The 12,261-nt window shown below is 35.4% G+C and overlaps 1 protein-coding gene and 2 pseudogenes across 1 annotated transcript; all 3 read left to right on the top strand.

The window, feature by feature from the left end:
• The first annotated feature begins 455 nt into the window (after window positions 1-455).
• Window positions 456-6,094, top strand: LOC146914486 (serpin-ZX-like; annotated as a pseudogene).
• LOC146914487 (secreted RxLR effector protein 161 pseudogene) lies at window positions 4,619-5,349 on the top strand (annotated as a pseudogene).
• Window positions 6,095-8,734: 2,640 nt separating the features above from the next.
• Window positions 8,735-10,096, top strand: LOC146914485 (putative F-box protein At3g16210). Its single transcript, XM_085717350.1, has one exon. The coding sequence runs from the start codon at window positions 8,744-8,746 to the stop codon at window positions 9,941-9,943; it is 1,200 nt and encodes a 399-aa protein (XP_085573476.1). The 5' UTR covers window positions 8,735-8,743; the 3' UTR covers window positions 9,944-10,096.
• Window positions 10,097-12,261: the final 2,165 nt, after the last annotated feature.

The raw sequence follows: 12,261 nt of genomic DNA, 5'->3' as shown, positions 1-12,261 counted from the left end.
GTTAAAGATTCCAACGATAAAATAGTACCTTTAAGTCCAAGATTTTGCAAGCATTACTAGATGAATTACTATTGATCATTAATCAGTAATCAACAACTTAAAAATGAATTTAAAAATGAATCGAACATTAAGATCAAAATTAACTTTTTCAAAAATGTCAGTTTCATGACTGCACCGTACAAGCTCCCATCTTTATATTGTTGACAAAAATTGATAAAAAAATTAATTGGCGATATTTTCTGTATCATATTGAAAAATAAAATACAAATTTGATTATAATAAACACAGCGAGCTCCTTAGATTCGGTCAATTTAGGTCGTCTTCTTCTTTGTTGTGTGTTGTGTCGTTCAAGAAGAATGCATTTCTCTCGCAAATCAATCACGACTGCCAAATATGTTTTCTTCCTCTTTATGTTCAACATCATTGTTAGTTTATGGATCTATTCTCCAAAAATCATGAAGCCAAACACAACTACTGAGGATCTCATTCAACAACAACGACGACTTCTTGATTTCCTCCGATCTGAAACCACCAACAACCAAATCAATGTTTCCCTCACCATGGCCAAACATCTTTTCTATATGGAATCTCACCAGAACAAGAACATTGTGTTTTCTCCACTCTCGCTCCAAGTTGTGGTAAGTATCATCGCTGCAGGCTCTGAAGGCCCCACACAACATCAGCTTCTCCATTTTCTCCAATCCAAATCCACTGATCAACTCAACTCCTTCGCCTCTCACCTCCTCTTTGTCATTCTCAAAGACGCTGGTCCTGCCGGTGGGCCTCGCCTCTCTGTTGTCAATAGTGTGTGGGTTGAACAAACCATTCCCCTTCAACCTTCCTTCAAAGAAACTGTGTGTACTCATTATAAAGCAACTTTGTATTCTGTTGATTTCAAGAACAAGGTATGTTTCTATATCTGCCCTCTTTTCACTACAAAATTCAAATGCCGATTTTGTTTAAATTTTGTATTGCAATACTTGTGAAAAGAACTCTTATCTATTTGAATAATTGATTTTAAATTGTGATATGGTTTAAAGGTCGTTGAAGTGACCAATGAAGTGAATTCATGGGCTGAAAAAGAGACAAAAGGCCTTATTAAAAAACTTCTTCCTCAAAAGTCTGTCAACAGTGAAACCAAACTCATCTTTGCTAATGCACTATACTTCAAAGGAGTGTGGAATGATAAGTTTGATACTTCGAAAACAAAAGACTATGATTTTCACCTTTTGAATGGAAGTTCAATTAAGGTTCCCTTTATGACCACTCAGAAGAAACAGTTTATTAAAGCTTTTGATGATTTTAAAGTTCTTGTCCTTCCTTATAAGCAAGGCAAAGATAAGCGTCAATTCTCCATGTACTTTTTCTTCCAAATGCAAAAGATGGTCTACCAGCTTTGCTCGAGAAGTTGCCTTCCGAATCTGAGTTACAACAATACAAGCTTTCTCTTTATAAAGTGAAGGTAGGTGACTTTAGTATCCCAAGGATAAATATTTCATTTGAAATTGAAACTTATGATATGTTGAAGCAACTATCAGGATATTAATTAATAATTGTTGTTCAGTTTCTGAAGTGAAACTTCTGAACAACAGCTTCTGAAGTACATCCTCTGAACATCAGCTAGCTTCTAAAGTAAAGCTTCTTAAGTATAGCTTCTGATGTGCAGCTTTTGATGTCTTCAGAAGCTGAGTCTAGTAACAAACCGTGGTTAACTTGTTAACCAAGGTAGTTAGTTTGTTAGAGGAGTTTGTTACAACGTCTAGTTGTATATATACTCACTCATGTGTTGTAAATAAAAGTATGTGTGTGAATCAATAAAAATTTCAATTAGTTTTTTGCTCTCTTTTAGTTTTACAATAATTCTGTTATTTCTCATCTTGCTTAAAACAACTTATTCTTCATAATCACTTTTGCTGCACAAAGAACATAGCGATTGCTCTAACAGTTGGCATCGAGAGCCTGGTTGAATCTTGGGAAACACGAGTGAAAGTGAGGGGAATCATCATCGGGAACCAAAGAGTGAGGTGTGTGTATTGATTTCTCTGTTTTCTGAGATTTAGCAAGATGAACGCAAACGGTTTTGGATCAAATATTTTGATTCCTGATGGCAAGAACTGGGAACGATGGAGCGCATTGATGAGATCGTTGTTTGGCGCGCAAGATGTGAGTGATCTTGTTGAGAATGGTTCTGAAGAACCTCCTACAAATACTACTGATGTGCAGAGAGCTGCATTCAGAGAAAACAAGGAGAAAGATTGCAAGGCTCTGTTCTACATTCAACAGAATGTTGATAATCAGCACTTTGAGAAGATAGCCAAAGCAACAAGATCAAAAGAAGCATGGGATATTCATGAGAATTATCACAATGGGGGAGAAAAAGTGAAACAGGTCAAGATGCAATCATATAAAAGGAAGTATGAAATGATGCAGATGGAAGAAGACCAGAAGGTGAGTGATTATTTCTCAAAGATGATTGAAATTGTGAATTTGATGAAGAATTATGGTGAAAACATCTTTGATCAGATGGTAGTTGAAAAGGTGTTAAGATCTTTAAGACAAAAGTTTGACTTCATAGTAGTAGCAATCCAAGAAGCAAAGGATGTGAAAACTCTGAAGATTGAAGAATTGCAGAGTTCTTTGGAAGCACATGAACTGCTGGTAATTGATAGAAGTTCTGAAAGATCAGTTTAGCAAGCCCTTCAAGCACAAACAATAAAGAAAGAGGGAAATCACAGGAATTCCAAGAAAACAATTCAAAATCCAAAGCTGATAACAAAACTGAATCTTCTAAAAGAGGAGGTTTTGGGAAAAATCAGAACAAGAAGAAGGGTTTTGATAAAAGTAAGGTGCAGTGTTATAATTGTGACAAGTTTGGACATTTTGTTGATGAGTGCTGGTTCAAGAAAGATCAAAATACAGAAGAAGCCAATATTGATCGTGGAAGTGACCCTGATGCAGTGTTGTTAATGGCTGCTACATGTGAAGATAGGATGAAAGGTGAAGGGTGGTACCTTGACTCTGGGTGTTCATATGACATCTCATAGAGAATGGTTAACCAACTTTGATGCTAGCAAGAAAACTAGTATCAAACTGGCTGACAACAGGAAGCTTGCATCAGAAGGTAGTGGTAACATAGTGATGAGGAGCAATTTTGGTGGTAAAGTGATAATTGAAGATATGTTTTATGTCCTAGATATGAAGTGTAATCTGATGAGCATAGGTCAATTAGTGGAGAAAGGATTCTCAGTTTCAATGGAGGGTGAATCATTGAAACTGTTTGATCCAAAGAAGAATTTGGTGTTAAAATCTACTTTGTCAAAGAACAGAACCTATAGATGCAACATATCAAGCAACAAGATGATGTGTATGTCTGCAACTGTCATTGAAGATGCTGATGCATTGTGGCATTTGAGGTATGGGCACCTAAACTTTAGAAGTTTGAGTGAAATGAGTTCTAAAGATTTAGTGAATGGCCTGCCAAAGTTGAATGTCAAGAAATACATTGGTGAATTACTTGATAAGTTTGAAATGAAAAGCTGCAATACAGTCTCCAATCCATCAGAAACAAACAAAAAGCTAGAAGATAAAAGTGAAATTATGATACTCATAGGGTATCATCCTACTGGCGCATACAAACTGTACAATCCTGTGAATCAGAAGGTTCATTTCAGCAGAGATGCGATAGTGAATGAAGCTGAGAAGTGGAGATGGGAAAATGAACCTGAGTACAACAGTGAAATCCAACAAAGCTACATATACCCTAATTCAAGTGATGAATCAAAAGGTGAAGATGATCATGAAGTGACTGCAGATGATCAAGAGGAAGTCACAGTATCAGCAAGACCTCAAAGGAACAGAAACCCACCTGCCAGATTGACTGACTGTGAAGTAACCTCTGATAATGAAGTGAATGATGATGGTGATTTCATTCACTTTGCATTATTAGTAGATACTGAACCAGTGAATTACAGAGAAGCTTTGAAGACTGATGTATAGAAAAGAGCTATGGTTGAAGAACTACAGTCAATTAAGAAGAATCAAACCTTGGAGCTAGTTGACTTGCTAGACAAGAAAAAGAAAATTGATGTCAAATTGGTATTCAAAGTGAAGTTGAACCCTGATGGACAAGTCTCTAAGCACAAAGCGAGATTAGCGGCTAGAGGTTTTCTTCAAAAGCAAGGCATAGACTATAATGAAGTGTTTGCTCCAGTCGCCAGAATTGAAATTGTGAGATTGGTCACTGCTATTGCGTGTAAGAATAAGTGGTCTCACTCTACCATTTAGATGTAAAGTCAGCATTCCTAAATGGGCCACTGGAAGAGATAATGTATGTATCACAACCACCAGGTTTTGAAATTGTTGGGAAAGAAAGTATGGTGTACAAACTGCACAAAGCACTATATGGATTAAAACAGGCTCCTAGAGCATGGAACAAGAAAATTGATCAAGTTTCAACCCAAATAGGCTTTGAAAAGTGCTTAGTTGAGTTTGGTGTATATGTTCAGAAGCTTTCTGATGGAGGAACTGTTATAATCTGTCTGTATGTTGATGATTTACTTATCACTGGTAGCTCAACATCAGAGATTGAGAAGACTAAGAAGAGAAAGTGGATTCCACTATGTTCAGACAAATTGTGGGATCTCTGAGGTATCTGTGCAACATCAGGCCAGATATATGCTACTCAGTGAGTGTGATCAGCAGGTTCATGCATGATTCAAGGAAATCTCATCTGATAGCTGCAAAGAGGATTCTTAGATACATAAGGGGCACCATAGATTTTGGCATGTTATTTCCTTGTGGAGCTCAAAGCAAGGTGAATGAGCTCATTGGATATTCTGACAGTGATTGGTGTGGGGATCTGACTGATAGGAGGAGCACTTTAGACTATGTGTTCAAATTCAATGATGCTGCAATTTCATGGTGCACCAAGAAGCAACCAGTCACTGCACTTTCATCATGTGAAGCAGAGTACATAGCTGGAACTTTTGCTACTTGTCAAGCACTTTGGCTGGATTCAATGATGAAGGAACTAAAGTGTGAAGTGGTGAAGCCTTTAACACTGAAGATTGATAACAAATCAGCTATAAGTCTTTCTAAGAATCCAATCTCACATGGCAGGAGTAAACACATTGAGACCAGATTCCATTACATCAGAGAGCAGGTGACTAATGGAATGATTGAGCTGCACTACTGCCCCACAGAACTGCAAATTGCTGATGGTTTTACAAAAGCAGTGAAGCTTGACAGATTTGAATTCTTGAGGAAGAAATTAGGTGTTTTTAATATTCAGCAGTTATGATTAAGGGGGATTATTAGGATATTAATCAATAACTGTTGTTCAGTTTCTGAAGTGAAGCTTCAGAACAGCAGCTTCTGAAGTGCAGCCTCTGAACATCAGCTAGCTTCTGAAGTATAGCTTCTGATGTGTAGCTTCTGATGTCTTCAGAAGCTGAGTCTAGTAACAAACTGTGGTTAACTTGTTAACCAAGGTAGTTAGTTTGTTAGAGGAGTTTGTTACAATGTCTAGTTGTATATATACTCACTCATGTGTTATAAATAAAAGTATGTGTGTGAATCAATAAAAATTTCAATTAGTTTTTTCTCTCTTTCAGTTTTACAATAATTTTGTTATTTCTCATCTTGCTTAAAACAGCTTATTCTTCATAAGCACTTTTGCTGCGCAAAGAACATAGCGATTGTTCTAACAGCAACTAGGAATGGTTTTACCTTTCTCGCCCGGAGGTCTGACAAAAATGGTTGACTCTGTTGAGGATCAAAACCTTTATGTTTCCAAAATATTCCATAAGTCTTTCGTTGAAGTAAATGAAGAAGGCACTGAAGCTGCTGCAGCCAGTGCAGCTGTAATACAACTTGGCAGCTCTAGGAGTGCTCCAACTCCACTAAACTTTGTAGCTGACCACCCATTTTTATTTATGATTAGAGAAGATTTTACTGGAGCTATCGTTTTTAGTGGTCGGGTGCTCAATCCTCTTGCTTTGTGATCTTAACACTATATTGGATGGCCAGTAGATAAATAGGGAACTGATTTTCTAATATATAATGTGTTTCTGATGAAGATAGTCTGATATTTGGACATGATCCATGTAGAGAGATGATTTACCTACATATGTTCGTAAATGTTTTTTTTTTTCCGTAGAATTCATATTTGTGTATTTTAATAATTTTTGACAGACTTCCTCTAATTTCTTTAACAACTCATGATATTTAACATATGCCAATATGCATGATAGAAAACCATCCCCATAAACAGTAAAACTGATTGGGCACACTAACATGTTACAAAATGCCTTAATCACACCCACTACTACTGCATAACTCTCTTCACTTTGTTTTCCTTCCTTTACCCAAATATTCTTTTTTTGGGTAAGTTTTTGTGAAATTAATTAGGATCTGTATTTTGTTTATATTTATATGGCAAGATTAAGGATGAGAAATTAAAGATAATGATTAAATTGTAGGTGTTAGTTTTGTCATGAATTTTTTTTAGATTATGTTATTTCAAAGCCCTAGTACCTTCCAAATGATTGAAATTCTTTTGTATCATCTGTTACCATTGGTCTAAAAGTTGAAAGGAAATCAACATGTTAAGTTTTCCTCTATGATCAATATTATGTATATAGTATTATCTTTTCATTAAAATGTTTTCCACCCATTGCATCATATGAATAACAATGAAGTTCATTCACGTATACAATCAATATGAAATGTGAATATGAACTATGGATATAATTTTCTGATCTATGCACATGAATAAGCATATAATATAATTGGTGAATTACAAGGGTTTGATCCTAACATTAGACTTGAAGAGAATGCTAAAGTTATCATTTTAGTTTTTCTTCGTTAACTTTGAAGTATATCATGTGACATTAGGATGTTATTATAACCATTGCAATGTGATTTTATATTGAGCATTTGCTTGGTAGGGATCGTGTATTACTGAACTTACAAGAGTTGCAAACAATACAAGAGTTTTAGTGATTTGCTATCAAACCTATATGAATTTACATTGCAGCTAATAATTTGTCGCTATCAAAACTATCTGAACTAGGTAAACAAATTCTTGGTGTGTTGCTTTCAATTGCTTACTCTCTTTGTCTTGTTGTTCTTTAGTTGATTTTGATTTATTTTACACTTGGTTGCTAGATTAAATCTAAATATGTTGTTGTTTGTGGTTGTGTTGGTTGTCATGGATACTTGCTCCACCCATTTAAGTTTATTGATGTGTTTTTGAGTCTCAAATTCACAACATATTTCTATCATTTTATTACCAAAAATCTAGTAAGATAATTTAAACTAAACAGAGTAAATTTTTTGATCATACATCATTAAAGGTATATCCGGACAAGTTTTTTTTTTTAGAGAATGGAATGCAAAGGTGGGGGAGTTGGGTCAGCTGACCTCACTTACTCGTCGTATTTTTAACCACTATTTAGATATTTATGCAGTGTAATCCAACTTATATGTCATTTTTGTTTATATTTAGTCCATTCATAACACTACAATGAACTATAAAACCAAAAATAAAGGTTCTAAATACATTGATTAAGAAACCAAAAGAAGCAACTTTATATAAAAAAAGTGTTGTAATTATTTACATTGACAAAAATAGCAACTTGTTTTTTTTTTCTTTCTTTCTAGTATGATATTGACCTCATTTATTAAAATTTATGATCGGTTCATGGTGCCAGCCAATACATTTTACAACCTTTTAAACAACATCCAGAAACATCTATTTAAGAACAAGTAGAACTATAGACCTAATATCGACTCAACACATATGAAGGTTAAGATAAATTTTGGGCTAAATTAGTTTTTAAGTTATTTAATTGTAATGAATTGGTCATTTAAGTTTTTCTTTTTCGTACCATTTAAGTTTTTAAGTTCATTAATTGTAAGAAGTTAGTTTTAAGTTTTTTCCGAACCAATTAGATCTATAAGTTATTTAATCGTACCAATGAAGTGATTTAAGTTATTCGATTATATAACTTAAATAACTCAATAAGTGTTACGAAAAATACTTAAATCACTCCGTATTTTCCCTGCTACAGAGGTGATGTGATGGGGGCGTGTGATGTCCTTTGGTTTTAGTTTTGGGAGAAAAACTGCAGCAACTTATTCAGTGTGGTAAAACATTTGATTTCCTTCGATTGTTTTTAAAAGTTGTTTGATTTAAAAAAAACTAAAAATAAAAAAAAAATGAGTGTGATAGTGGGAACTCGAAGTTATGGTTAAGTTTTATTTTCATGGAAATGATTTTTAAAACTTAAAACAAACATTGAAATATTGAATTCCAAATATCGCATTTTCATGAATAACATTAGAATCCTTGAAACAAATACACTATAAAAATTCATTTAATAATTACTAAACTCCATAAATTAAATCAGGAAAAACAAAATTCCAGCTGGTGCAACTTAGAAATACAGCTGTTCTCTTCACTTTTGGTATTGCAGAATGAATTAAATTAAATTGGCATTTAATCAGAGTAAATGCACTGCTTAATGTGCAAAACTTATTTCGGAATAAAATTTGATTTTTATTTCCTTTTATAATTTTTATATGCTGATCACCATATTAAATATCTTTTTTACACGCTCTCAATTTTTTATCAACAATAGTGCTCTCAAATTTTGATTTCCCTTTTCTTCTATTGTAACATAACATATTCTTGATTGGTTTTCACTTGATAGCAACTGCTCGTACACAACTAAAGGAATCAATGGCACTCGCTAAAAAAAAGGTTAGCAATCATATACCTCGTGATATTTCTTTTGTTATTCTATCCAAATTGCCTGTGAAATCTCTCAAGCGATTTACATGTGTGTGTAAATTTTGGGCTAATTTTTTTGAAAAACCTCAATTCATGAGCATGTACCTGTCTAAATATGATGATCATCTTAATTCAAGCCTCCTCCTCAAGCAGACTCCCGGTTTCTTCGACTATGATGATCATAATAATTTATTTTTGCTTCTTGGTGAGACGTTTGAGAATCGTGTCAGGTTAGATTGGCCACCTCCAATTGATGTGGATGGCCAAGGTATTTTAATTGCTGGTTCTATTGTTAATGGCATACTTTGTCTCTGTCAAGGCAGTGGAAGAGGTGACACCACTTGGATTGCGCAAAAAATTGTATTGTGGAACCCATCTACAGAGGAATTCAAAGTCATTCCTAATGGCTCTTTTGAACATGCAATTCTGAAAGCCTTTCCTCCTGGCACTGTTTTTGAAGATCTTCCTGTTATGAATACTATTGTTAACATTCATGGTTTTGGTTATGACCCAGTGTCCGATGACTACAAGCTGATTCGATGTTTTTGTTTTTTTGACAATCCCGAGAAGCGTGATCCAAATGACGAGATCTTATGGCAGATATATGACCTAAAAACTAACTGTTGGAGGGATCTTCAAGTTGAAATGCCAAATCATCTTTGGACCGACCGGTGGCAAGAGACTGGTTTTGGGGTGCACTTGCAAGGGATGTGCCACTGGTGGGGATATGAAGATTATTTTGGGGATGAGGTGTTGGTATCATTTAACTTGAGTAATGAGGTCTTCATTACAACACCCTTCAACCATAATTATGGTAGATTTGCTAAACACATGGTGGTGTTGAAAGAGTCCATTGCTATGATCGAGCATCCAGATTGTTCTAGTCTTTTCATATCAATTTTGGGTGAATTTGGTGTGGCGGATTCATGGACGAGACTTTTGAAAATTGGACCCCTACCCAGTGTGATGGAACCCATTGGAGTTGGAAAGAATGGCGATATATTCTACATAAATTATAATGAAGAAGTTTCAAGGTTTGATTTAAATGCTGAAGTGATTGAAGATATGGGGGTTAGTGGAAGGCATAGATGTTGTCAAATGGTTATTTATAATGAAAGTCTTCTTCCAATTGGAGGAATGCGTGGTTGATTGTTTTCCTTAGCATATAGCTTTGCACAAGAGGTTGAAGAGTATGGTTATTAGGAATGGATGAGCGTGTTATGATTTTTTTTTTTTTTAAAATTCTATTAAATGGATTGTAAACTATCGATGTTATATTTTGAAAGGATAATGATGTATGGTTCGAATTGTATCAGACAAACAAATAAACGAAGTCTAGATGTTTTTCATTATCACCCATGATGTCTATTATGAAACTGAAAAATAGAATCTTGTTATTACATTAATTAGAGAGTACAGGAGTATTTATAGTAAAATGCAGTTGCACCACAACATACAATGGTGCTGCAGTAGCTTATAATGCAAGATACTAAGCTAAACTAACTTGCTTGGATCCTAAGGTATCCTTATTATTATTATTATGTAATAGCCCCCCACAAGTTAGAGGTTGGTACAAATCTAACAACCCTAACTTGGATAATAGAAGAGTAAAAGGCTGAGGCAATAAGGACTTGGTGAAGAAATCAGCAAGTTGATTTTGAGAGGAAACTGGCAGAAGTTTCATGATCCCAGATTGAATCTTCTCTCTAACAAGATGGCAATCAATCTCCAAGTGTTTGGTGCGCTCATGAAAAACTGGATTGGCAGCAATATGGAGGGCACTCTGATTGTCACAGAACAACACAGGAAGCTTGGAGCATTGAATATGAAGATCCTTGAGAAGATAAAGAAGCCATTGAAGCTCACAGGTAGCTGATGCTAAAGCACGATACTCAGCTTCAGAAGAGGATCTGGAGACAGTGGTTTGTTTCTTGGTTCTCCATGAAATCAAGGAGGAACCTATGAAGAAACATTGGCCAGAAATGGAACGTCTGCTATCCACGCAACCAGCCCAGTCAGCATCTGAAAAACCCTGAAGGTGAAGAGAAGAGTTCCTGGGAAAAAATAAACCTTTGCCTGGGCATCCCTTAAGGTATTTGAGAACTCTCAGAGCTGCATGATGATGAGATTGTGTAGGTTTAGATAGAAACTGGCTTAATTGCTGAGTTATGAAGGTAATGTCTGGCCTGGTGGAATTGAGATAGAGAAGTCTCCCAACTAATCTTCTATAGGATGGAATGTCTTCATATGGTGGAGAAGAATCATTATGAAGCTTCAATGAGGCATCAGAAGGTGTGGAGACTGGTTTGGAGCTGATTGTATTTGAATCAGACAACAAATCTAAGCAATATTTCCTTTGACATAGTGAAATGCCTTGCTTAGAGTGAGCAACTTCAAGACCAAGAAAGTACTTCAGTTGTCCCAAATCTTTGATCTTGAAGGTAGAATGCAGAATGGACTTTATATGTTGAAACTCAACAAGAGAGTTGCCAGCCAATATGATATCATCTACATAAACTAATAAAACTGTGAAAGAAGAATCAGTCTTCTTGATAAACAATGAATGATCTGCAGATGCTTGAGTATAGTTTTGTTGAAGTAGGATGGAGGTCAACTTTTCATACCACTTTCTACTGGCTTGCTTTAATCCATATAAGGATTTGAGCAATTTGCAAACTTGATTGGGCTTGGAAGATGTGACACCAGGAGGAAGCATCATGTAAACATCCTCTTGTAACTCTCCATGAAGAAAAGCATTGTTAACATCTAATTGATGAAGATGCCAATTGTGTATGGAGGCCAGAGCAATTACAAGCCTGATAGTGGTCATTTTGGCAACTGGAGAATAAGTATCAAAATAATCAAGGCCTTCAATTTGAGTGTAACCCTTTGCTACCAATCTAGCCTTGTATCTTTCAACTGAACCATCAGCATGATACTTAATTTTGTAAATCCATCTGCAACCAATAGGTTTGATGTGATCTGGTAAATCAACAATCTTCCATGTACCAGTTTGCTCAAGAGCTGACAGTTCAACTTGCATAGCTTTATTCCAACATTCATGCTTGCTTGCCTCAGCATATAGGTTTTAGGTTCAGTGTGTGAATGTAAAGACATAACAAAATGAGAATGAGAGTTAGATAAATTTGCATGAGACAAATAGTTGGAAATAGGATATGGAGAAATATGCAAATGGTTACAGACATAATCTTGAAGATAGACAGGTGCATTTCTGGTTCTATTTGAGTGTCTGGGTGAAGGAGGAGGATCAGGAGAAACAACATTTGGAGAAGGTAGGTTAGGGGATGCATCAGGTGAAAAATGAGAAGGTGAAATAGGAGGAGATGATGAAGAATAATCATCATCATCAATAATGGGAGTTGGTGATGTATTTTCCACAGATTCAGAAGTGGGAATGGGAGATGCAGAAGTAGAAAAATACTCCCATTGAGTAGTGATGGAGTCTT

This window comes from Medicago sativa, chromosome 6 (assembly GCF_051527215.1).
Source record: "Medicago sativa cultivar Bolivia chromosome 6, Bolivia_mono, whole genome shotgun sequence".
In the NCBI taxonomy this organism is placed as follows: Eukaryota; Viridiplantae; Streptophyta; class Magnoliopsida; order Fabales; family Fabaceae; genus Medicago; species Medicago sativa.
The sequence above is the reverse complement of the archived record's forward strand: the minus strand, read 5'-3'. Positions and strand labels throughout refer to the sequence as shown.